The sequence below is a fragment of the Myxocyprinus asiaticus genome, chromosome 29 (genome assembly GCF_019703515.2).
Source record: "Myxocyprinus asiaticus isolate MX2 ecotype Aquarium Trade chromosome 29, UBuf_Myxa_2, whole genome shotgun sequence".
NCBI lineage: Eukaryota > Metazoa > Chordata > Actinopteri > Cypriniformes > Catostomidae > Myxocyprinus > Myxocyprinus asiaticus.
The window spans coordinates 15,320,163-15,348,147 of NC_059372.1; the positions used below are offsets into that span (position 1 = coordinate 15,320,163).

General features: G+C 36.8%; 1 protein-coding gene across 2 annotated transcripts in view; it reads left to right on the forward strand.

Annotated features, from left to right (window-relative positions):
- hbs1l (HBS1-like translational GTPase) overlaps positions 1 to 27,037 on the forward strand; it is a 54,203-nt gene extending 27,166 nt beyond the window's left edge. The window contains exons 7-18 of one of the 2 annotated variants that reach the window (XM_051661322.1): positions 641 to 806; positions 9,552 to 9,669; positions 11,920 to 12,066; positions 12,226 to 12,300; positions 17,191 to 17,308; positions 17,597 to 17,665; positions 18,924 to 19,028; positions 20,338 to 20,428; positions 20,629 to 20,737; positions 21,085 to 21,185; positions 25,867 to 26,011; positions 26,140 to 27,036. In XM_051661322.1, the coding sequence (XP_051517282.1) occupies positions 641 to 806; positions 9,552 to 9,669; positions 11,920 to 12,066; positions 12,226 to 12,300; positions 17,191 to 17,308; positions 17,597 to 17,665; positions 18,924 to 19,028; positions 20,338 to 20,428; positions 20,629 to 20,737; positions 21,085 to 21,185; positions 25,867 to 26,011; positions 26,140 to 26,151 (1,256 nt within the window). In that variant the 3' untranslated portion in view covers positions 26,152 to 27,036. Of the gene's footprint in view, positions 1 to 640; positions 807 to 9,551; positions 9,670 to 11,919; positions 12,067 to 12,225; positions 12,301 to 17,190; positions 17,309 to 17,596; positions 17,666 to 18,923; positions 19,029 to 20,337; positions 20,429 to 20,628; positions 20,738 to 21,084; positions 21,186 to 25,866; positions 26,012 to 26,139 lie in introns of both variants that reach the window. The other variant, XM_051661324.1, reaches the window with a different exon arrangement.
- The last annotated feature ends 948 nt before the right edge of the window (positions 27,038 to 27,985 follow it).

Consider the following 27,985-nt stretch of genomic DNA (forward strand, 5'->3'; position numbering starts at 1 on the left):
TTCTGATATCTCTTTTTTTAGGTATAGCCCACGTCAGCAGATGCTTCTTTTGAATAGCAAACTGAAAATGTTTGAGTGCTTTTTATAAGTCAGAGTTGCTCTAACCCACACCTCCTATCTCATTTCATTAAATTGATGCCAGGTTTGCCAACTCCTGACTCTCATTAGCTTTTGTTGATGACATTAGCATAGGGGTTCACATACGTTTTCCAGACTTCACTGTGAATGTTTGAATGATGTATTCAATATGTACAAGAACAATACAATAATTGGTGTGAAATTATTTAAAACAGATTGTGTTTGTTCATTATTGTAACTTAGATGAAGATGAAACCAGATTTTAAGACAAATTTATACATAAATTCAGATAATTCCAAAGGATTTACATATTTGTCTTGCCAAAGTATATTCATCAGGTCTAGTTTATCACATTAACAGTAAACATGTTCTATTAAGTTTTACAACCAGTGTCTAATGGCTTTTTCTCATCAGTTTGACAAGTATATCCCTTGTTTAATTTTCTTTTTTAAATAGTTTGCCAAATGCAACAACATGCATACTACTTCTAGGCCCACTGTACATGGAGTGAGGCTGGTTTCAAAGGTACTTCCAGTGATTTCTAGTGTGTCTGTGTGTGCAGGTCATGTAGATGCTGGTAAAAGCACTCTCATGGGTCATGTGTTGTATCTACTGGGGAATGTTAATAAGAGAACCATGCATAAATATGAGCAGGAAGCCAAGAAAGCTGGTAAAGCCTCATTCGCCTATGCATGGGTCCTGGACGAGACAGGAGAGGAGAGAGACAGGTCAGTTTAACACACACAGATCAGAAGTGTTGCCGTGAATCTCACAAAACCTACACTGTAAAAAATACTGTGCTGAATTTGCTTAAAACTATAGTGCATCATTTTTGCGACCCAGTTTTTAAGCAAATTCCACTATGAATTTTAAGCAACGTTACCTAAAAAGAGCGGAAGAAAAGAGTCTAGGTTTACCTAACTATGCAATTTAAGCTCATTTGGCTCAATTTTAAGTGCTATTAGCAGCTTAAAATTCTAGGTTCTGTTCATTTACTTTTAATTAACTTTAAAGTAAATGACCTGAAGAAATAATATAAAGCTGAATAACACTGTAAAACTTTCCTGTTCTTTACAAATGTACAATCACACTTAGATATTCCTGCTATCCCAGAACCAGAATGTTCTCAAATACAAAAATAGTAACAAAGTCATGACGATAAACATAAAACATAAAAATAAGTGGGCAGTGCATTGATTTAAAGAATTTCAGTAAATCAATATCAAAATAATTCTAAATGCATTTTAACAGACTGCACACTGCAGACTAATACACAGGTAGGAGACAACTGTCTCCAGTTATACTTTAACACAGTTTGTATTTATAAATGAAACTATTAATTCAAAAGATATTAAATTTGGCCTGGCCTTGCCATGATCAAAATTCAACACTTACTGTATGGGTAGCTATTATGAAGAGCATAAAGTAACCCAAAAACTTAGTGCACTTACCCACATTTTGACAGATGTCCCCAACTCATTTTCGAGGACAATCAATACATCCAGTGTGTTGAAAGGCAACTTTTGTTCTTCCTGCTCCAGCTATGATGGCATCTGCTCCTGTCTATGCTTGGTCAAGCTGGTCTTCCTAAATGCATAGACATAATCTTTGTCAGTGTATATTAACAGTTTCCACAGTATTTATTTGCATAATTGAATATCCTAAATATCAATAATTACAGAGTACAAAAAAAAGTTATGCTTAAAGGGATAGTTCACACAAAAATTTAAATTCTCTCATTTACTCACCCTCATGCCATCCCAGATGTGTAAAGGGCTGGGCGATATGTAAAAAATATTTTAGCGATAATTGCTTAAACTATTTGCGATATCCGATTACATCGTCAACCCCCCTACCGAGGGTCAGTGAATTTTTTTTGCTTTATTGATTTTGGTGTAAAAATTGTATTCATTTATTGAAACATGAAAAACAAACAAAAGATATTTCTAAATTCAAATTGCACTTTAAACTAAAAAAGCAATACAATAACGAAGTGATCAAAAAATCTTATTTAATCACCTCCCCAAATCCAAACATTTGCTGTCTCCAACGGCTCCATTTGCATCACGGAATCCACAATGCATGCCAACCACGAGGAAATAAAGCGCATTAAACTCACAGCACCTCCCAATATGATCGGAGATCATTTTCAGCTTTCTCATAGATGACATTATTCTTGCAAACAGTTTTCAGACGAATGAAACAGGTAAAAAACAGTAAACACTTTACATGCATTTGTTCCACATGACAAGCTCGTGCTGCACACCTCTGGACAAACAGCGAATCAGACACAAGCATTGACGGCTTTTCTGTTGTCTGTTCTTAACAATATGATAAAGTGTGTTTCTTCAAGCACGTCTTTGTGACTAACAGCATTTCTTGTCATATGTCACTCCGAGACATCTTACAGGTCATCTGCCTGTTGCAGGTAGATGAGCAAACTTACCCGTGCATGAAATACATTTGAACAAGGAGCTTGTGATCTTGATTCAGCCTTGTAGTGTTTTGCGGGTGGCGGGTGCTAGTTTCACACCCTGGCCATTGTTTAATATATTTGGCGACTTCCCAGATCCATGGTTTTGTCATTTCCCGATATTGCCGATCATCATCTGTTCGCAGTCGGCCTCGGGATCTTTGTAAGACATTGTTGATATTTGATTACATCGTCACATCGCCCAGCCCTAGATGTGTATGACTTTCTTCAGCAGAACACAAAGATTTTTAGAAGAATATCTCAACTCTGTAGGTCCATACAATGCAAGTGAGTGGTGACCATAATTGTACAGCTGCAAAAAGCACATAGACAGCATAAAAGTAATCCATAAGACTCCAGTGGTTAAATCAATGTCTTCAGAAGCAATATGATAAGTGTGGGTGAGAAACAAGTATTTGTTTTCACTAACAATCTCCACTTTCATATTTGATGGGAGAAATTGGAAAGCCCAACGGCAGCCCATGGTCAACAGATGTAGAAAGGAAGTCCCACCTTTCAGGTAAAAATGCCAGTCACCTTTTAGATACTGACATCGCCTGTCATTTAACTCGAGAATGCGCATTAGCTGTACAAGCCTGGAAAATTTTGTTTTTTAGCATAATCTGAGGTTAAGAAGCACAATTTATGATTTGTAGTGTTGTCAGACTTTACTGCTGATTTGAACATTTTTCTTTGATCATCATCTTTCCCCATTCAAGTAGATAGGAGCTGCACTGTCATGACTGGAAATAGCCTCCCGAGAGTGTTCCAAAGATGGCCATCAGGGGAATGACTTGCTAGAAAGACTTTGATTTAACAACTGGAGTCATATGGATTACTTTTATGCTGCGTTTATGTGCTTTTTGGAGCTTAAAGTTTCTGGCCTCCATTCACTTGCATTGTATGGACCAACCAGGGTATCCGCGGGTCCTTAAAAAGTCTTAAAGTCTTAAATTTACTTTTTAAAATTTAAGGCCATAAAAAGTCTTAAATATCTTAAATTACAAGAAGTCTTTTTTCGTGGCGTGAATAGAGGAGATGTTTAAAACAGCAGAATCTGCGTGAGTAAAAATCATCTCTCTCTCTCTCTCTCTCTCTCTCGTGCATCCGTCATTTAGCAGCTGACGCTTGAGTTTAGTGTGAGCACGCACACGGAAGCGCTTTTTTACTGAACTTACGATGTTACACATGCATAAACCTTCATAAACCCGTTAATCAGAAATGCAAATGGTGTTATTTTGCATATTTTAACATTGTCGCTCCTGCTTATAATCGACAAAGCTGTCAACATTACAATTTGCAAGCGCGCAAGGCTGGAGCGGTCTTTTGACGCCTTCCAAATCGTTGCGCTTCCTTATTTTACACTATACCTTTGACAATAATTGTAAAGCTAACAGAACTACTCAGCTGCAGAGTTACACCTGTTATATCTCTCATCTCCATCTCTCTAGATCTAGGGCTGCCAACGTAATTGACACTGTTCTCACGCTCTCACGCCACACGTCCCTTTTCTCACGCAGTGATAACGTCGCGGAGCAAAGAGGAAACTGACAGCGCACGGACAGACAAGACAGGCCAAGCTGCATGATGCTGCGAGTTATTCAGACCAATCAGGGGGAAGGCAGCAGCACAGTGTCTCTCCATCTCCTTCTCTTTCATAATTTAATCTGTTAACATTTTCAATAGATCTTGTCAACTTTAAACGGCAATTTTTAAGGTAACTGATATTTGAGATATTTCACTCAAAAAGTAAAATTGTCATCACTTACCTTCATGCTGTTGCAAACCTGTATGACTTTATTTCAGTGGATATCAAAAGGAGATATTAGGGAGTTTCAGTCACCATTCACTTACATTGAATGAAAAACAAGATGCAGTGACAGAGAATGGTGACAGGCTAAATGTTTTGCTTAACATCTCCTTTTTTGTTCCATGGCAGAAAAAAATTAATTCAGACTTAAGGGTGAGCAGTGATGACAGAAATTAAATTTTTTAATGAACTGCCCTTTAACTACCTGTTAAAGTATTTGTTAAAGGTATCTTCCAAGAAAAAATGTATAAATGTTATTCAGCACATGCTAGACCTTATTCACAGCATCGGTATCTTTGATGTTTAATGGGAATGACAACAAGGCTGTGCAGGATAGACGTACAGTCTCTTCGATGAGATGTACTGCAGTTTAAAGTGTTTTGGATCATCCTGTGTACAAAACATTGAAAAAAATATCTTTTCAAGGACACTCAGTAGACAAAAAACTCCAGACAACATGAGTTGTGGAAAATCAGATGGGATATTGGAGCTTTTTACAGATTTATACCGTGCATGCCTTTGAAGAAATAAGTCTATCCCTCACAGCCTCTTTTCAATTCCCATTAAAAATCAAACATGGCGCTACTGTGAATAAGGTCTGTAGACCAATCTTCTTATTTACAAAAATGTCAGCGCATGCACAGTAAGTGGTGGCAGAAAGCCCGCTGATTGCTGTGTTAGATTTGACAGATTAGAGGATTAAATGAAAGTATGACACAAAACCATCATAAATAGAATTCTGTTCTTAGCGATACAATTACTATAATGATATGAGTTAATAACAAACATGTAATCATAATCGCTGCAAAGTTGTGAGTTGAAATGATCTCCTCAGTCCAGTCAGCTCTGTTGACGATCTTAAAGCCACACGAGAGACCTCGGAATAATTTTTCAACAACGTAATCCAATAAAAGTGTCTTTTTTGCACATGGTTTTTGCCACCACTTATGTGTTTGACATAAACGGTGATGTTGCCAAAGCATTGGTTTAATGCGTCATGTCTTACTAGAAAGCAAGTGACTAAAGAGAAGGGTCACAATATAGGCTACATACTTTAGGCTACATGCATTCTTAATGATTTCATTTAGAGTTTTAATGTTGTACGCATAAATGCACAATAATATATATATATATATATATATATATATATATATATATATATAAAAACATGTCCAGATACATTCAAGTAGCCTCAGTGGTTTTGTATTTACCAGCTAATGAATGAATGTTTTTTTTTTTTATTGTGAAAGTGGTCTTAAATTTTTCTTAAAGTTGGCCTTAAAAAGTCTTAAATTTCATTCCTTCGAACCTGCAGATACCCTGCCAACAGAGCTGAGATTATTCTTCTGAAAATCTTCATTTGTGTTCTGCAGAAGAAAGAAATCTGGGAAGGCATGAGGGCGAGTAAATGATGGGAGCATTTTCATTTCAAACACACAATTATTAACCACTGTACCAAAGGCATACATTTATATTTAAAGGTCAGCTTATGTGTTAAAATGGTGCTATAGAAACATGAACAATGTTATCCAAAAGTGTTTCCTTCCTTTTAATTTTTTGCCTTGAAAACCTCTGATGACTCTCAGTTATAGTGGTAGCCCCACCAGGACTATTATTTAAATTACCTTAACCTGTTAGACAAAAAAATAAAAACAGTATAATTGTAACTACAAAATAAACTACCGGTATGTGTATGGATAGTTTACGTATACGATTCAAGATATCAGGGTGTCTCCTTTGGGCAAACCAAAAATGATAATTCTCATTATTTATGCACTCTTACGCCATGTCAGACCCTTCTGTCTGACTTCGGCTGAACACAAACAAAGATTTTTTTATGGATATATGATGTGTTTGTTGGTACAACACGTCAGTGAGGTTAAAAACTTTCAAGATCCATAAAGGACATTAAGGTAGCATCAAGGAAGTTCATATGACTTGAGTGGAAATCTCGGTTTGTGTTCCACAGAATACAGAAAGTTATACTAGTTTGAGAAGGCATAAGGGTGAAAATTATGAGAAAAGCATATTTGGGTGAACTACTAAAATCATTTGATGAAGCTGAACATTAACCAACACTTAGCTAATGTAAGCTGGTTTCCCTTTAAGATGAAGAGGTTCAACGAGACATTTGCATTAAAACGTTTAAAATTGGTGTAGAAAATTATGGACTTGGAGTTACAGTTGAAGTCAGAAGTTTACATACACCTTAGTCAAATACATTTAAACTCAGTTTTTCACAATTCCTGTCATTTAATCATAGAAAACATTCCCTGTCTTAAGTCAGTTAGGATCACTCACTTTATTTTAAGAAAGTGAAATGTCAGAATAATAGTAGAGAGAATTATTTATTTCAGCTTTTATTTCTTTCATCACATTCCCAGTGGGTCAGAGATTTACATACACTTTGTTAGTATTTTGTAGCATTGCTTTTAAATTGTTTAACTTGGGTCAAACATTTTGGGTAGCCTTCCACAAGCTTCTCACAATAAGTTGCTGGAATTTTGGCCCATTCTTCCAGACTGAACTGGTGTAACTGAGTCAGGTTTGTAAGCCTCCTTGCTTGCACAATGCTTTTTCAGTTCTGCCCACAAATGTTCTATCGTATTGAGGTCAGGGCTTTGTGATGGCCACTCCAGTACCTTGATTTTGTTGTCCTTAAGCCATTGTGCCACAAATTTGGAGGTATGCTTGGGGTCATTGTCCATTTGGAAGACCCATTTGTGACCGAGCTTTAACTTTCTGGCTGATGTCTTGAGATGTTGCTTCAATACATCCACATAATTATCCTTCCTCATGGTGCCATCTGTTTTGTGAAGTGCACCAGTCCCTCCTGCAGCAAAAAATCCCCACAACATGATGCTGCCACCCCCATGCTTCACGGTTGGGATGGTGTTCTTCGGCTTGCAAGCCTCACCCTTTTTCCTCCAAACATAACGATGGTCATTATGGCCAAACAGTTCAATTTTTGTTTCATTAGACCAGAGGACATTTCTCCAGAAAATAAGATCTTTGTCCCCATGTGCACTTGCAAACTGTAATCTGGCTTTTTATTGTGGTTTTGGAGCAGTGGCTTCTTCCTTGCTGTGCAGCCTTTTTGGTTATGTCAATATAGGACTCATTTTACTGTGGATATAGATACTTGTCAACCTGTTTCCTCCAGCATCTTCACAAGATCCTTTGCTGTTGTTCTGGGATTGATTTACACTTTTCGCACCAAACTACATTCATCTTTAGGAGACAGAATGCGTCTCCTTCCTGAGTGGTATGATGGCTGCATGGTCCCATGGTGTATATACTTGCGTACTGTTGTTTGTACAGATGATCGAGGTGTTTGGAAATTGCTCCCACGGATGAACCAGGCTTGTGGAGGTCCACAGATTTTTTTTTCTGAGGTCTTGGCTGATTTCTTTTGATTTTCCCATGATGTCAAGCAAAGAGGCACTGAGTTTGAAGGTAGGCCTTAAAATACATCCAAAGGTACACCTCCAATTCAGTACACCTCATATCAGAAGCTAAGTGGCTAATTGTCTAAAGGCTTGACATAATTTTCTGGAATTTTCCAAGCTGCTTAAAGGCACAGTTAACTTAGTGTATGTAAATTTCTGACCCACTGGAATTGTGATATAGTCAGTTAAAAATGAAACAATCTGTCTGTAAACAATTGTTGGAAAAATTAATTGTGTCATGCACAAAGTAGACGTCCTAAACGACTTGCCAAAACTATAATTTGCTAATATTAATTTTGTGGAGTGGTTAAACTTCAACCTAAGTGTATGTAAACTTCTGACTTCAACTGTACCTGTTTCCTGATGTGTTTCTACCACGTGAGTGATGCCTGAGCAGCGGTTGAAGATTCTCCCAGGGAAAAATCTGCGGGACATCTCTGCCACTGTCCGACAATGAAAGAGCACAGAATTTTCCATGAGAAAAGTATGGTGTAAGCGCTACATACAGAATATTAATTATTTCATTGACATCGTCACTATAGTTTAAGGCATGCGGCAACCACAACAAACTCATTACAGACTGAAATTTATGCTTCACATGATATTGATATGTATCTATTCATGTCATCTCAAGTCATCTAAAGTTTGCATTAAACATTTTAAAATGTTGAAGAAAATGGATTAACTTGCTGGATTTACATGTTGTTTGCTGAGTTTCTGCGATGCGAGTGAGGAGTTGCAGCTGCCACGTGATTGAAGGCCCTGAGCAGCGGTTGAAGATGAGGATTATCTGCCTGGTGGAAAAAATGCACGGGCTCCTTTGTGTTTGTTCGACTGTGAAGATGTACACATCTAATTAGCCTCATGCAGACAAATGTTTAATATACTGTAGATTTGCAAACTAAACGTAACGCAAGTTAACGTAACTTCTTTAAGCGAATAGAAACTTGAATAAACAAAAAATTGGTAGCAAAAAAAAAAAAAAAAAAAACTGATTCTGATTTCTCCTGTTGTACTGATTTCACACTATGTTTAAAGTAATTTACCGTTGAACATTTTAGCAAAAACTTTGTGTTGTCCACCACGAGCTCTCCTTATCCAAAATGGCAGCCGGCCCCAAATACGCTTGCTTGAAATTCAATCATATTCTGCATCACGTGGTTTTGCCATGGAATCTTCAAAAATTAGGCTGGGTTTACTAAACTTCAGATTGTCACTTCACTCAAAATAATTAGCAAAGTTTCTTTATTATTATGAGTACAGCATAATCTCAATATCTTGTCACAAATATAGCGTTTAAGGAAAGTTGACAACATTACATTTTCAGTATTTCAGTTTCAGTTCATTTTATTGAGCAATATTTGCTGAAGCAAGGAATAATTTTTTTTTCAGTGTGTATAATCATAAAAATTGTAAAAACAAACAACTATTATCAAAGATACTTTATTACAAAAATGGGAATCTAATGAGTATCAGCATTGAGGATTATGGGAATTACACACACACAAAAAAAAAAAAATCAAAATGCATGGGCGCATTATCGGTAATGTGATTGTTTCATTTGTTTTTAATGAAAATAATGTTTCAATACTAAACTTATTGGGCCTAAAAGTAAATGTAATTTTCTTGATGCCAAATATAATTGCTTGTTTTTGTCTTTTTGTTCTTATTTCATAGAATGCCCTAAACCATGCTTCATTTGTTCAAAAGATCATCTGCTCACTTTTTGTTCCTCTCTTAGAGGTGTGACTATGGATGTGGGCATGACAAAGTTTGAGACCGACTCTAAGGTTATTACACTGATGGATGCACCAGGACACAAGGACTTTATTCCGAACATGATCACAGGGGCTGCGCAGGTACTTTCATTTGCTCCCTTCTCGCTTTTCCTTGTGCTCTTTAAATGCCTATTCATGTGTGTGTATGTGCGCGTGAGTTTACGAGAGGATAACGATGCATGTGCATAATTTCTTGTGAAAGTCTCAATGAAACTTTTGCTTTGTGGATTTGGGTGCTGCCACCACTAGTACTCTGTATATGAGTGTCTGTGTTTGGATTTGGCTGATACCAACAAATGAAATGAATGAAATTAGTCACATTGTACGGGCCGGATTTACTCATTTCCTCCCAACAGTCTGCTGAGAAAGGGTTTTTGGGGGCAAATGAATGTGGGTGTATGTATTGCGGGTGGGTGTGTATTGGGTCTACTATTCTGTCTCGCGTGTTGTCTGTTGAAATTGACGTGACAAAGCAATATTGATATGGAATACTTAAATGTTTAGTGACCTCAGAAAGATGCATGCAAGCTTCGTACTAACGTTTTGTTCCTTGTTGAGGAATAAGATCTTTATTATAGGTGAATGTTATAATTTTTTCCATTTTAAAATACTTTATCCTACTTTCTCTGTGGCTTTTTCAAAACGTTGCTTTGCTTGTTTGAACAGTCCTGAATGTCAACTTCTGGATCATTCAACAGCATTTGGGCCCAACCAATAGCATGAGTTTGGACCTGAGGGGATTGGGAGAAAAGGGGGTGATAGGAGTTTTTTGGAAACCTGTTTGGAAACAATCAGGGGTCGCTTTACCCAATAAAATTTCCGTCATTTACTGTTTTTTATTTATTTATAGATTTATTTTTTAATTGACAAAAAGTTCCAAATGCTGTCAGTCATTTGAAAGATAAAAAAGAAACAGGAAAATCATTTAAACCTAGTGCATCAGTTTTCATTTTAACCATCTATACTCTTACTCTGCACACTAATTATCTATGAGAATAAGGCACTTTTCAATGCAAAAACAAAGCAAAAGAAACTAACGGGCTGCTTTCCATACAAAATAATGTTACAATTACTTTTGTTATCAGTAACACAATAATGTAACTCATTACTTTTAACAGTAACATTCCCCAGCTAATTATTTCATATAACTTGCTGTTTCACCAGAACACAAAACTGCCAGTGACGGATAAATATTTTTTTCCTCTGGAAACAAAAAGTGGCCTTAAAAGAATGGTTCACCCAAAAATGAACATTTAATAAGCTCATACCATCCCAGATGTGTATGACTGACTTTCTTCTGCAGAACGCAAAAGGTTTTAAAAAAATGTTTCAGCTCTGTAGGTCCATACAATGCAAGTCAAGAGGTTCCAAAACTTTGAAGCTCCAAAAATCACATAAAGGCAGCATAAAAGTAATCCATAAGACTCCAGTGGTTAAATCCATGTTTTCAGAAGCGATATGATAAGTGTGGGTGTGTAACAGATAAATATTAAGTCCTTTTTTTAAACAACAAATCCCCATTTTCAAACAACCCTCTTAAGCACCCTTCTCTCCCAAGAGGAGTGCTGCTTTTGTTTTTGGTGATTTGCATTCTTTGTGCATATCGCCACCTACTGGGCCGGGAGGAGAATTTACAGTTAAAAAGGACTTGATCTGTTTCTCACCCACATCTATCATATCGCTTCTGGTGATATGGATTTAACCACTGGAGTCGAATAGATTGCAGTTATGCTGCCTTTATGTGCATTTTGAGCTTCAAAGTTTTGGACTCTGTTGACTTGCATTGTATGGACCTACAGAGCTGAAATATTCTTCTAAAAATCTTTGGTTGTGTTCTGCAGAAGAAAGCCATACACATCTGGGATGGAATGAGGGTGAGTAAATTATCAGAATGTTGTTTTTGGTGAACTGTTCCTTTAAGGCCACTTTTAACCGTGAGTTAAGCAATTTTTCACACTTGTCATTTTAAATAGGGGTTAGCTTTGCTTTTAACCCTCGGTTTGAAGACTTGCTTAAGCAGAATTATGATGCACAAGGTGTACATTTTAAATTACTAACCCAGGGCAGAATTAGAACAAACATGGTAACGGTATTAAAGTGTGAAACATGGAGCAAGATAACCCCTGATTACTTAAACCCAAGGTTAAAAATGACCCTGGGTTAACAATTGTAAGTGTGAAAAGCACATTTGTTTGTGTGTGCATTTCTGAAATGTTTGTCTTCCCAGGTGTCTGTATTAATGGTGGATGCTGGTAGTGCATTTAAGGTGGTGTAACTTTAATGTGTGTGTGTGTGTGTGTGTGTGTGTGTGTGTGTGTGTGTGTCTGGCAGGCAGATGTGGCCCTGTTAGTCATAGATGCCAGCCGTGGGGAGTTTGAGGCCGGTTTTGAGGCAGGTGGGCAGACCAGGGAGCATGGACTGCTGGTCCGATCCCTTGGAGTCACGCAGCTTGCTGTTGCTGTCAACAAGATGGACCAGGTGGGTAACCATGGTGACCACAACAGTATACACTAACCACTGCAATGGCAAACTTTGTTTTTCATTTTTGTACGAGATCTTGGCTACAACCTCACTCCCAGCAGTCTTGCTCATCACATCATGCTGTGTTATGCTTTGTTTATGTGTGCACTTGTGCAGGTGAACTGGCAGCAGGAGAGGTTCAAGGAAATTGTCTCCAAGCTTGGTCACTTTCTGAAGCAAGCTGGTTTTAAGGTAATGTTGTGTGCGTGCATAGAGGGTGTTTAGATTAATTACCTTCTGCCCCAGTACATTTTGTTTCAAGTTAATTTTTCCTAAGAAGATAAAACTTGTTCCGAAAACTGTAGGTGTTACTTTCAAGTTACTTTTAAGTGCATTTAAGTGCATGCTCATTCTTGTATCTTTGCACAAACGTATGTGTGTTGGTGCATTATGATAAAGTGAAGTGTTATCTGATCAATGACACATCCAGCAACTACATTTTCACATGTTCTGATTCACTTCATCTGACAAAATTTCAGATATATCACAAATAAAACATTAAATAAAGCTTACAAACCTTTGCTAGTCTTCAAACCAGTATGACGTTTCTTCTTTTGTGAAACCTGAAGATAGTTAGCCAAATGTCCATAGTGCTCTTTTCAAGTATATAAATGGATAGGTGTCTGTGCTGGTCATTTGTTACAAACAGGATTGGGAGGGTTACTTTTAAAATGTATTCCACTTCAGATTACAGAATACATGCTGCAAAATGTGATTTGTAAAGTATTCTGTTTGATTACTCAAGGTCAGTAATGTAATTTAAGCACTTTGGATTACTTCTTTAGCACTGGTACATTTTTTTTCTCTTGTTTTGACTCTAAAGTGGAAAAAAATCTGCTAGTACAGTAGGACAAAATACACATGATAAAAATACATTCTCTGAAAAAAAGCCTAAATATCTCATGCACTGTTGCTTCTTAAACAAAATAAATTGAACTTGTTTTAAGGATTGTTTTATATTTTTACAGAAAAACAATACAAACATTCTCGTCAAGAATAAGATTTTTGCAGTACATCTTTTATACCCTTACTTTCATACCCTATTATCAAAATTATGATCTAACGTGGATTTCCTTGATGTAATAGAATCATAATATAAATATAATCATGCCCAGTAACAGATGCATGTAAAATGGCTAGAAATAGCATTTTAGCTTAGCATAAAGTTAAATGTTCACAGGACAATTTACACAAGTTTTATTTTTGTTTCTGCTGCTCCAAACTTACTTCAAACTTACTGTCTGCTCGTATGAATGTAACACATCATAAGAAAGTGTTTCACCGCTGTTTAAACGCTCTTTGGATCGCATCATTTATATGTATAAATGTTTTCCATCTGAAAGGACTAAATATTAAATGAAACAAATGACAATAAAATGCAAAGTAATCTCTTCAGTAATCAAAATACTTTTTGAATGTAACTTTATTCTGATTACCAACTATTTAAATGGTAACTGGTGGAATACAGTTACAGAGTTTTTGGATTTTAAAAGATGTAATCCCGTTACAGGGAACGCTGGCGCATTTGGCTGCCGCTCCTGTCACCGTTTAAATGGTTATTTATTTATTTTACTGGTAGCGCAGATTTTCGGAGCCTCGGCTCGAAGTTCTAGGTTTTTATAGTCTGAGCACTACTTTATTTATTCTTCATTGCGATGTGAGATTACCTTTTAAACTTTGGACTGCTGTTATCTGTGAGCTTCCTATGGTGGAGTCAACCCTGCTGTCGCCTTGCCCTGGATTTACGTCTCTTTGAGGCTACTGTGGACGTGGGTCCCTTCATGGCTTTAAGGTACACTGCACGGCAGCTACTGAATTTAAAATGGAACAATTATTTGCTGAAAGACACTCTTGAACATTGTCAAAACAATGGAATATTGCGTCCAAAACGCTACATGCATCGCAGTTCAAGACGCAGTTTTGTCTCCTCATCTTCGAATGCCATCTCTATTCCACTGTTTCAGCGGAAAGCCAAAAGACTGTTTTATACTTGCGACGATTTTAACAATTTGTCATCGCTTCCATGTCTGGAGGTTTCCCGTCTTCTCTGTCTCCGAGTCTGGTTAAAACGGCATTATTTAATGCATGCTCTGTGAATAACAAGGCTCTGCTGTTATTGGACATTATAAAAAAAATAAAAATAAAACTAGACTTCTTGTGCTTAACAGAAACATGGCATAAACAGTGTGATGGTCTCCTCTTTAATCAAATTACTCCCACGGGCTATGGGTTGTTTGATCTCCCACGACCCTCTGGCAGAGGTGGGGATATTATGGTGCTTCACAACCTAAAATACAACATAAGTCCTGTGTCTGTACCACAGTTCACTTCATTTGAGTGCCTTGTTCTGAGTGTCTCTGCCCCTCACACTACCATCATCGCCACCATCTACAGACCTCCAAAGACTAATGAACACTAATGTTTGCTGATTTGTTGTCTCTGCTGTGCCTCAAGTTCAACAGAATTCTTATTTTGGGGGACTTCCACATTGACTCAAAAGACTCAGAATTGACAGAGGACTTTCTGTCTTTATTGGAGTGTTTTGATTTGATCCAGTTTGTTGACTGTTCTACACATAACAAAGGTCACACATTAGACCTTGTTATTACAAAAGGTTTCCTTTGTTGATTTAGGTCTTTCTGACCATTTAGCCATCTTTTTTTTAACATGGATCTACCAAACATTAATTCTTCTCACACTGTAAAATATCGTAAATGGAAATCTATTGATTTGTCAGCTTTTACAAACCCTGTTGTTTCTTCTGTAAGTAGTTTTTCTTCTGATCTTCTTCAAGACAATTTTTCTCAGCTAAACAATGTTCTCTCATCTGGCTTAGATGGTTTTGCTCCACTGAAATCACGGACTATCTCTTTGCATTCTGCTCCCTGGTATAATGACAATCTGTGCTCAATGAAGGCTGCTTGTCATAAAATGGAGCGAAAGTGCCGTCTTTCTGGCCTAAACGTATATTACCAGGCTTGGAAAGACAACTTACATGATTACAAAGAAGAAATCAGATCTGCCAGATCCTGTTATTTTTCTGAAATAATTTTAAATAATCAAAATTATCCGAGACATCTTTTCAATACTATTAATAGATTGCTCAAATGTAATTGTTCCACCACCTTGCCTGCATCACCTCCACTGTGTAACATGTTTGTTTTTTAACTTTTTTTAGCACTAAGATGGAACAGACACTGTTTGGAAAAATATTCTTGCTACCACATCTGTTTTTTCGGTTTCATTTCTCAGCCTGTCTTGTTTCTCCGGCACACCTCTCTCAAATTTCTCTCAACTCGACCATGTTACTCTAAGTAATACTATCACTAGCATAGTTGATCCTCTACTGACTAGTCTATTCAAATCCTGCTTTGCCTCTCTGTGTCCCATTGTCTTGGACGTAATAAATGACTCCTTGCGTACTGGTGTTGTGCCTGCAGCATTTAAAATTGCTGCTGTAACTCCAGTCCCAAAAAAGCCTAATATGGATTTGGACAATTTGAGCAACTTCCGACCCATTATGAATCTTCCCTTCCTTGCAAAAATCTTAGAGCAAGCTGTTGCCTCTCAATTACACAATCACCTCATTGTCAGTGATCTCTTTGAGCCATTTCAGTCTGGTTTTCGGAAATTTCATAGTACAGAAACAGCTCTAGTCAAGGTCACTAATGACTTGTTACTGGCTTCAGACTCAGGCTCTCTTTCTATCCTGATCCTTCTTGATCTCAGTACTGCTTTCGACACTGTTGATCACACTGTTTTACCCACCCATCTTGAGTCTGTCTTTGGTGTCTCCGGTACTGCATTAAACTGGTTCAGGTCCTATCTCTCTGATCGTAGGCAGTTTGTCTCTCTAGGTGGTTACAGGTCTGAGATTGGTTCAGTCCACTCTGGTCTCCCACAGGTTTCAATTTTGGGCCCTTTACTTTTTAGTATTTATATTTTTCCTCTTGGTCAGCTTTTAAGATCACTGGGTCTTAATTATCATTTCTACGCAGATGATACACTGATATTTCACCTGAAGAAAATTTGGCAGGCACCTTTTTTTCAAACTGTATTTCTGAGATAAAAACTTGGATGGCTCAATTTTCTTTGTCTTAACAGTAATAAGACAGAAGTTATGCTTATTGGGTCTCCTCACCAGCTCCGTATGGCTGGCTCCTTAACTCTGTCCATTGAGAGCTTAGTTTTGGTGCTTCAAACAAAAATGAAAAATCTGGGTTTTATATTTGATGCAAATTTTTCATTTGATCCACATGTAAAAAATACTGTTAAAACATCCTTTTATCACCTCAGAAACATTGTAATGCTGCTCCCTATGTTATCATTCTCTGTGGCTGAAAAGCTAATCAGTACTTTTGTCATCTCTCACATTGATTATTGCAATGCTCTCCTTGCTGGAGCCTCAAAATCTACATTAAATAAATTGCAATATGTGCAAAACTCAGCTGCCAGAATCCTATCTTGGAATCCTTGCACTGGCTTCCTGTCAGGTTTCGTGTTTATTTTAAATTCTTATGCTTACCTACTAGGCTTTGCATGGTTTGATTCCCCAATATTTGTCTGAGCTTTTAACCTCGTACACTCCAAAGCTCGATCTCCGCTCCTCTAAATCTGTTTTTTATAACTGTTCCTCAGACTCATTTACGCTCTGAGTGACAGGGCCTTCTCTTCTTATGCTCCGAAACTATGGAATTCTCTACCCTCAGAACTTAGAGAAGTTCAGTCTTTTAGTGAATTTAAATCATATCTTAAAATGTATTTTTTTCCAAGGAGTCTTTTAATTGATACTATTGTACTCAATTAATTCATTACTATCATTTTATTTACTATTTTAACATTAGTTGTTTTGAGATGCATGTTTTTTTCTATTTGTATTAAGCTTTGTATTTATTTATTATTTATTTGTTTTATTTTTTATTTTTTTCCTTTCTATATAAAGCGCCTTGAGAGGCCTCTTTTTAAAGGCGCTATATAAAATAAAGTTTATTATTATTATATTATTACATGTATTCTGTTTCTTCCCAACCCTGGTTACAAACATGCTTGTAATGCATATTAAAAATTTCATTGTTTTTGCAGGATTCAGATGTGTTTTACATCCCTACAAGTGGCCTTTCAGGAGAGAATCTGACCATCAGGAGCAAAGTACCAGAACTTACTGCCTGGTACACTGGGCCATGCTTACTTGAACAGATAGGTGTGTGTGCATTTGATCCTTAACATATGCATGTTTTGTGTATGTGTGCTTTTCAGTCTATTCATGTACATGTGTGTGTTAGTGTGTAAGAGTGTTGAATTCTCTGCTGTGATGATTACCACAGCAGCGCTTGTTTTCTGATGCTGTGATCTTATTGGCGGCAGAGCTGTAAGAATCCTCAGCAGTTTTACTCTGACTCACCAAAACTTGATGAGGCAAACAGAAAACCTTAAAAACACTGCAGCTTTCCTCATCTCTGTTCTTTTCTCTCGATCTCTCTTTCTGCAGATGCATTTAAACCACCTCAGAGGTCAGTGGAGAAGCCATTCAGACTCTGTGTGTCAGACGTCTTCAAAGGTCAGCATGGGAACCATCATGAATGTTGAAATGTATATTAATATACTTTGTCCTGTTAAATGTATATGGAGTGTAGAGTGTCCTTGAGCTTGTGGAAAGGCACTATATAAATAAAACTTACTATTATACAGAATGATTTTGTACGGGAAAATATACTAAATCTAAATTCGCAATGTAGATCAACAGTGGCCCTAGAAATTGTTTGGACACTTTTGCACACTTAAAAATGAATGGAATTTATTGCAATAAAGAAGCAAGTGGCAAATGCAAACATGATGCTTGACATTTTCTCAGAACTAACTTCACTTTTCCTGGTCACTTTTGCAGTTACTATTATAATGTGTTTTTTTTTTTTTTTTTTTTTTTTGTGTTTTGCCAAAATAAATGCCACTTGGTTTAAAATTAATAAGAAATGTAAAAATAAATTATTAATAAAGACAATTAAAGATAGGTTTAACAAGACATTCATACATTTAAGGTAACGCTTTACAATATGGTTCCATTTGTTAACAACATTAGTTAGCAATGAACAATACTTTTGCAGCATTTATTAAGCTTGGTTAATGTTCATTTTAACATACTAATACATTTTTTAAATCAAAAGTTGAATTTGTTGACATTAGTTAATGAACTATGAACTAACAATTTTAGTTTTATTAACTAACATTAAGAAATATGAATAAATTCTTTAAACAATATATTGTTCATTGTTTGTTCATGATACCTAATGCATTAATGTAAACGAACAGAACCTTATTGTAAAGTTTTACTATTTTTAAATGTTTTGATGTTAAAATATTTTCTCTTATCCTAGTATGCAGAAACAATTATACTGTAACTATGCTATTTGTAATCTAATTTCTCAGAAAAATTTAAATATTGGCACTGGTGTTAGTTAAAACAGGGCTAATCTGTTTGTCCAGCCAATGGCTTTTGGAGGAGTATGTTCGGGAAACCTCTTTGAAAATAGTCATAATTTTTGCAGTTCTGTTTGGTGACGTAACTGGTGCGGAAATTACACACTTCACCTTTAAGTGTCCAAATACTTTTTGGGGCCACTGTATGTAGTAAAAATATATTTCAGTCTAAAAACAGTGCCGTTGATGCTTGTATGTTTTAATCTTAAAAGTGAAACCCAACAATGAAACAGCCTTATTTCTGCACTCATACGCAGTTTCACACTGTACCATCATCACCCGTTATAAGTTGAGAAATAGATGGTTTACACTGATAAGCTAAAGCGTCTCTATGTTTTCAGATCAGGGCTCTGGGTTCTGTGTGACGGGAAAGATTGAGGCTGGCTTTATTCAGACAGGAGACAAGGCCCTGGTCATGCCACCTAATGAGACCTGCACTGTGAAAGGTAGACACACATTCATCAGATTTATCATCTAGAAAGATGCATTGCTTTACAATGGAACAGCCAGTGTTACCACCTGCTGACAAGAAATGTGACAGCTCCCTCTTCTGGTGGGTTGTATATGTTTTTCTCTCTTGAACTCTTGTAGTTGACATTGACATGAATATAAAAAAAAATTCCCCTAACATTAGGATTTTAAGATTAAAATGTATGTATTTGCATGAAGGGAAGTATAGGCTGGTACCATTTTAGTTCCCAATTTTTTCTCTTCACTAGTTAATTTCAGTGGTCTTACATTTTTAAAAGTAAACATTTTGACACTGAAGAGGCCGAAATATCTGTGTTCTCCTGTACTGTGAGATATAAATAAAATATAAAGAAATTGAGAAAAAGGAGTGTGAATCATCTTGTTTTTGAGACTGTTAAAAAATGTTGTGGATCTACGCACCCTGAACCGGTAGAGCGCAGTGATTCCATTTCTTTAAAAGCACAAATTTCCCATTTAATCTCTCTAAACTGCATGCACAGAAGATATAATACAATTAAAAAAGTAGTTGTTGGAGGTTAGCATGTCATACTGCAGAACATTTCAAGGTATTAAGATGTTTTGACACATTGTTTCCAACAGTTAGACTACCATATGCTAGCATCCACACAAATAAAAAAGTAGCTCTAGCTATTATGTGCATAATAATGCTGAAAATCTATCTTTCTGTTATGTGAAGGTGTCACGCTGCAGGACTGAATACATAAACATGGAAGTAGTTGTCATAAATATTACAAATTTTATTAATATTAGGAGGTAATGCTCCCTCTTCCTAAATTAACAGCTAGGTCTCAAGTCTTGTTTACCTCCTGTTGGTGTCCTCATTAGTGACAATTTCAAGGAGATTGCTTTGTGAGTCAATATTCCATTTTTTGGGCAATGTCAATTTATGACCCTTCATTTTTTAATAGAACTCGGTTTTCTAATGTCTGTATTTCCTTTCCACATTGTTTATTTTGATATGTTACTGTATTTCACTATTAAAGATGAGGACAGGCACGCCATAGGACAATATAATACTATATTTTTATTTGCAAAAAAAATTTTTTTTTTAAATAGATATGTTTATGGATGAAATCTGTGTTGTTTGCTATCCAGCCAAATGATGAAAATATTAGAGAAAAAATTAATGCAATTTTTCTGAGGACTGTAATATGACATGTCATGTGTAATGGCCATTCACTCCTTGTCTGTATACTGTTTTAAACTTGTTTTCACAGTTTTACTTGTTTTGGATGCTGAATGCAGACTTTTGTTTCTCTGTAGGGATCACCCTCCATGATGAAGCTTTAGACTGGGCAGCTGCTGGTCATCATGTCAGTCTGACGGTAACTGGCATGGATATCATCAAAATAAAGTGAGAATGCAACCAAACATTGGTGTGGAAAACATTCCCTTCCTTTGAGCATACTACTGTATAGCATAACATTTTGATTACATAATATTTTGTGAAATATCTGATTGCATAATACTTATACCTAATAAATTATAAAAAATTCAACATACATTAATGATTCTGTATAATCATGTTTTCTCATTGCTCTCTTCTCTCTGTAGTGTTGGATGTATATTCTGTGATCCCAAAGAGCCCATCAGAGCGTGTACAAGGTTCCGAGCAAGAATTCTCCTCTTTAATATAGAAGTTCCGGTTACTCAAGGCTTCCCCGTGAGAAAACATTCACTTTATCTCACAGCATTCAGTTATATTTTGTATTTCTAGTATATAAATATATCAGTATATTTTTATGGGGGATGTGCAAATGTATTTAAGGTAGTTTACATGATACTTTTGGAAAGTTCAAAGGTATGCATGCAACTTTTATCACCTCGTACTAATTGATACTACAATTTTTTTTTTTTTTTTACTTAAATGGTGAAAAACTAGATCTTTTCCTTATGCATTCATATAGATTTTAAACTAAAATCTTTATTTTAGAAAAGTTAATGGACATGTTATGCTTCAATTACCCTTTGTATCTACTTGTTTTCTGTTTTCTTGTCTTTGATTCTCAGGTGCTGTTGCATTATCAGACAGTCAGTGAACCGGCCACAATTAAGAAGTTAGTCAGTATATTACACAAGAGCAGTGGAGAAGTTCTCAAGAAGAAACCAAAGTAAGTGTGTGAATGGATAGATGTTATGGTAGCGGAATCTTATTTGTTAAATGTTACACGGGTTTTATTTGAAAGGAATATTTCACCCAAAAAATGGAAACTCTGTCCTCATTTACGCTTAACCCTTTAAGATGGGCCCGCAGAGAATTTTTTTTAAATCAAAATGTTAACTACAGTCTTGACCAACACAAAATAGGTATTTATTTAAAGCTTAGAAGCTGTACTTTACAATGCATGTAGGCATTATGACCAAAACTGAACAAGTGCTTTGTAATCTGCTGACAAATCAAGTGTTCCGTTTTGATAATTTATTAAAGATTTTGCACTGTACATATTATTGAAATCGGTAAAAACATCAAACTGATCAAATAGTGTCATATGTCGTTTGAAAGCTCTCAAAGAGTAGCATATAATCAGCCTATTTGTTTTACTCACAGACAAAAATATTGAAAAAAATAGCTAAGTACATTTCTTTGACATGTTACATGTAAACAGGTGTTGCTTGTAAGCTGCGTTTTTGCTTATAACTTCACGAAAAATAAACTAAAATATCATATCAAAAATCATATAAAAAAATAAAATATCACATACCATTAGAGGAGGGGATTCTCATTAAAACAAGCCCACAAACAATCTAATCGGATGAGTAGATCATTAGATAATCCACACAAAGCAAAATGTGCACACAGCACATAATGTGCTATCTGGCTAAAAACATGTTAGCTTTCCTGGATCAGATGACTTCATCAGAAATGTAGTACGATGTCCGGTGTCATGGAATTCTAAACCAGTTGTATTAGGATTAAGATACACCTTGGCCAAATACATTTAAACTTGGTTTTTCACAATTCCTGACATTTAATCATAGAAAACATTCCCGGTCTTAGGTCAGTTAGGATCATTTCTTTATTTTAAGAATGTGAAATATCAGAATAATAGTAGAGAGAATGATTTATTTCAGCTTTTATTTCTTTCATCACATTCCCAGCGGGTCAGAAGTTTATGTACGCTTTGTTACTATTTGGTAGCATTGCCTTTAAATTGTTTAACTTGGGTCAAACATTTTGGGTAGCCTTCCACAAGCTTCTCAGCTAATATTCAGTTGCTGGAATTTTGGCCCATTCCTCCAGACAGAACTGAGTAGGTTTGTAAGCCTCCTTGCTTGCACACACTTTTTCAGTTCTGCCCACAGATGTTCTTTCGGATTGAGGTCAGGGCTTTGTGATGGCCACTCCAATACCTTGATTTTGTTGTCCTTAAGCAATTTTGCCACAACTTTGGAGATATGCTTGGGGTCATTGTCCATTTGGAAGACCCATTTGCGACCAAGCTTTAACTTCCTGGCTGATGTCTTGAGATGTTGCTTCAATATATCCACATCATTTTCCTTCCTCATGATGCCATCTATTTTGTGAAGTGCACCAGTCCCTCCTTCAGCAAAGCACCCCCACAGCATGATGCTGCCACCCCCATGCTTCACGGTTGGGATGGTGTTCTTCGGCTTGCAAGCCTCACCCTTTTTCCGCCAGACATAACGATGGTCGTTATGGCCAAATAGTTCAATTTTTGTTTCATTAGACCAGAGGACATTCTTCCAAAAAGTAAGGTCTTTGTCCCCATGTGCATTTTTTATGGCGGTTTTGGAGCAGTGGCTTCTTCATTGGTGAGTAGTCTTTCAGATAATGTCGATATAGGACTCGTTTTACTGTTGATTTAGATACTTGTCTACCTGTTTCCTCCAGCATCTTCACAAGGTCCTTTGCTGTTGTTCTGGGATTGATTTGCACTTTTTGCACCAAACTACGTTCATCTCTAGGAGACAATGCATCTCCTTCCTGAGCGGTATCATGGCTGCGTGGTCCTATAGTGTTTATACTTGTGACTATTGTTTGTATAGATGAACGTGGTACCTTCAGGCATTTGGAAATTGCTCCCAAGGATGAACCAGACATGTGGAGGTCCATAATATTTTTTTCTGAGGTCTTGGCTGATTTCTTTTGATTTTCCCATGATGCCAAGCAAAGAGGCACTGAGTTTGAAGGTAGGCCTTAAAATACATCCACAGGTACACCTCCAGTTCAGTACACCACCTATCAGAAGCTAATCGTCTAAAGGCTTGACATCATTTTCTGGAATTTTCCAAGCTGCATAATGGCACAGTTAACTTAGTGTATGTAAACTTCTGGGATACTGAAATTGTGATATAGTCAATTAAAAGTGAAACAATCTGTCTGTAAACAATTGTTGGAAAAATGACTTGTGTCATGCACATAGTAGATGTCCTAAACAACTTGCCAAAACTATAGTTTGCTAATATTAATCTGTTGAGTTTTAATGACTTACACCTAAGTGTATTTAAACTTGTGACTTCAACTGTAAGTATTCAGACCCTTTGCTATGACACTTGAAATTTAGCTCAGTTGCATCCCATTTCTCTTGATCATCTTTGAGATGTTTCTACACTTTGACTGGAGTCCACCTGTGGCAAATTCAATTGATTGGACATGATTTGGAAAGACACACACCTGTCTAAATAAGGTCTTACAGCTGAAAATGCATATCGGAGCAAAAGCCAAGCCATGAGGTCAAAGGAACTGCCTACAGAGCTCAGAGACAGGATTGTGTCAAGGCACAGATCTGGGGAAGACTACAAAAAAATGTTGGCTGCATTGAAGTTTCCCAAGAGCACAGTGGCCTCCATAATTCTTAAATGGAAGGAGTTTGGAACAACCAGGACTCACCTAGTACTGGCACCCAGCCAGACTGAGCAATCAGGTGAAAAGGGCTTTGGTCCTGGTTGTTCCAACCCGATGGTCACTCTGGTTGAGGTCCAGAGATCATGTGTGGAGATGGGAGAACTTGCAGATGGACAACCATCACTGCAGCACTCCACCAATCTGGGCTTTAAGGCAGAGTGGCCAGACGGAAGCCTCTCCTCAGTGCAAGACACAAAAAAAGCACCTTAAGGACTCTCAAGCTGTGAGAAACTAGATTCTCTGGTCTGATGCAACAAAGATTTAACTGTTTGGCCTGGAAGAAACCAGGCACTGCACATCACCTGTGCAATACCATCACAACAGTGAAGCATGGTGGTGGTAGCATCATGCTGTGGGTTTATTTTTCAGCTGCAGGGACTGGGGGATTTGTCAGGGTTGAAGAAAAGCTGAATGCAGCAAAATACAGAGATATCCTTAATGAAAAGCTGGTCCAGGGCACTCAGGACCTCAGACTAGGCCGAAGGTTCACCTTCCAACAGGACAATGACCCTAAGCACACAGCCAAGACAACGCAAGAGTGACTTAGGGACAACTCTGTGAATGCCAGAGCCCAGACTTGAAACCAATCAAACATTTCTGGAGAGACCTGAAAATAGCCGTCCACCGACAGTCGCCATCCAACCTGACAGAGTGATCTGCAGAGAAGAATGGCAGAAAATCCCCAAATCCGTGTGTGCAAAGATTGTCGCATCATACTCAAAAGGACTTGAAGCTGTAATCGCTGCCAAAGGTGATTCAACTAAGTACTGAGTTAAGGGTCTGAATACTAATGTCAGTGTAATATTTCAGTGTTTTCTTTTTAATAAATTTGCTAAGTTATCAAAAATCTGGTTTTTGCTTTGTCATTATGGGGTATGGAGTGTAGATTGATGTAAAAAAAAATTATAATAATTTAAAGCATTTTAGCATAAGGCTGCAACATAAAATGTGAAAAAATTAAGGGGTATGAATACTTTCTGAATGCACTGTACCTTTAGTCATTGTTGTATTTGCATGTTTAATTAGTTCTTATGTACAAGCTATTACGTTTTATTTGCTTTTGGACACTTGGAGACGTTTTAGAACACTAGGATAAATTATATATGTAATGCTATAACTTTTGATTGCTTTGTCGTATCAACAAATTTTTTTACTCTGTCACAGGTGGGGAAAAAAAACAAAAGCAGTTTTCGGAGCTACCTTATTTACACCCTGAGATATATAATGTCAAATTAGAAAAATAAGAATTTTAATTTAGTAATTAATTTTAATTTGACTCATTCTTTTTGTGATTTTTCATCAGTTTCTTAGGCTGAGTGTCTCAATTTATCAATCTATATTATAATTTTTTTTTTTTTTCTTTTTTTTAATTATACCAAACAATTGACCCACTTTGATTTTTTTGTAGAGTTATGAGCTTTTAATTTTGGGCATGCCACTGAAAAAGGAATCTTTAAAAGCACCTTTATGGCTTAAAGGGTTAAACCAATATAATTCTCTTTTTTAGAACACAAAAGAAGCACTATAGAATGTTAGTGCTGTTCTTTTTCATGCAATGAAAATATACAGTGATCAGGATCTGTCAAACTCCAAAAAGGTCAAAAAAGCAACATAAAAATAGTCCATACAACTTGTTGACTATATTCCGAGTCTTCTGAACCTATTCAATTGCTTTGTCTAAGGAACAGACTGAAATTGAAGTCGTTATTCAATGAAAATCTTCCCCTCCGCTGTATCTCTAAAATCTTATTTGCTATTCCACATAATCAAACCTGATGCATTGCTATTGGATACATCAAACCTGGTGTGACTGATGTTGATGCGACAAGTTTGAATTTTGGGGGTAACCATTCTTTTAAAAAGTTTCTTCTGTTTAGACTTGTGATTTAGGAAAAGGGTCTTAATGTTGTACTTATGTTGTGCAGGTGTTTGAGTAAAGGACAGAACGCAGTGGTGGAGATTCAAACACAAAGGCCTGTGGCTCTGGAACTTTATAAGGATTATAAAGAACTGGGTCGATTCATGCTCAGATATGTGGGCTCGACTATTGCTGCTGGAGTCGTCACAGAGGTAAAACACGCTTTGAAACAAATACAGACCTTGAAAAGTATACAATGTCTTGTATCCATCAGCATTTCTGGACATTACATCATAAAAATTTTAACTTGTTAATACTGTTGGTATTTATCCTGTTGTAGATCAAAGAATAAACACCAGTCTGAACTGGATCCATCAGAACATACTGGATGAAATCTCTGAACAGAAGTGCAATTCCCCCTCGGAGCGTACACAAAAACAAAGTGCATACACACAAAGATACCCTTTAGGCAACCTGACGCTAGCCGCAGTTCATTTTACAGACAACACAAACCTTTTCAAAGGCTTAATGTTGTGGTGTGAGTGAACGTCTTGTGTCTGAATTGCTCTTCAGCTTTCAAAATACAAATGAACTGTGTAATAGCCCCACATTTCCCTCAGAATTTTTTTACTTAATACCTCCTAATAATCCATACACTTTAACACAAAATGTTTACCTGTACTTCCATCCATTCATTTATGCATCTCCGATTAACCAACTCAACTAATTTTTCTTTTATAATGTGACATTTTCTTTTAGATTGTTGTAAATTTCAATATTTCTGACGACCGTATGGTAGCAATATGGGACATTTAACCTTGGTTCATGTCAAAGGTTTTAAAGATTTAATTACAAATTATTTAAGGGTGTGTAGTTGGGGGGACACAGGAAAAAACAAACAGAACAAAGCTGGCTGCACACTCTCAACTCCATTAGTTTCTCATAAGATCTGCATGGACAGTGTGTGAATTATACCTGCTGTTCAATCGTCACTACATCTTTTCAGTAATTTTCTGGAAACCATAAGCGTTGAGAATTAAATCGACTTGGCAGGATGACTAATGGAGAAAGAGATGTGGAGTGGATGGGAAAGAATTGAATGAGGCATAAACTCATCTGGCAATCTACACCGATCAGCCACAACATTAAAACCACCTGCCAAATATTGTGTAGGTCCCCCTCGTGCTGTCAAAACAGCACCAATAGCATTCTGAGATGCTTTTCTTCTCACCACAATTGTACAGAGTGGTTATCTGAGTTACCATAGACTTTGTTAGTTCAAACCAATCTGGCTATTCTCTGTTGACCTCTCTCATCAACAAGGCATTTCCGTCCACAGAACTGCCGCTCACTGGATGATTTTTATTTTTGGCACCATTCTGAGTAAATTCTAGAGACTGTTGTGCATGAAAATCCCAGGAGATCAGCAGTTACAGAAAAACCAGCCCGTCTGGCACCAACAATGATCCATACGATTATCTAATCAGCCAATCGTGTGGCAGCAGTGCATAAAATCATGCAGATACATGTCAGGAGCTTCAGTTAATGTTCACATCAACCGTCAGAATGGGGAAAAAATGTGATCTCAGTGATTTGGACTGTGGCATGATTGTTGGTGCCAGACGGGCTTGTTTGAGTATTTCTGTGACTGCTGATCTCCTGGGATTTTCACGCACAACAGTTCCTAGAATTTACTCCGAATGGTGCCAAAAACATACCAGTTGAGCTACAGTTCTGTGGACGGAAATGCCTTGTTGATGTGAGAGGTCAACAGAGAATGGCCAGACTGGTTCAAACTGACAAAGTCTATGGTAACTCGGATAACCACTCTGTACAATTGTGGTGAGAAGCTGTTTTGGCGGCACGAGGGGGACCTACACAATATTAGGCAGGTAGTTTTAATGTTGTGGCTGATCGGTGTATAATCAAACAATCTCTTTAAGCATCTGAAGGACATTATTGTATCTGACTTATTTGATCTTGACATTAATATTAAGGTGTTTTAATTTAAAGAACTTTATGTTTGGGTATATTGAGGCTGATGTTTTTAATCCGGGAAAAGCTTCTTCATCAGAAAAATAAAAATCACTGTGGAAAACTTGTGTCTGTGTGTTGGCAGCCAGTAAATAAACAAAAACATCTTGTATATTTGTGTACATGTGTTTAATCCCCAGGCAATTTTAATT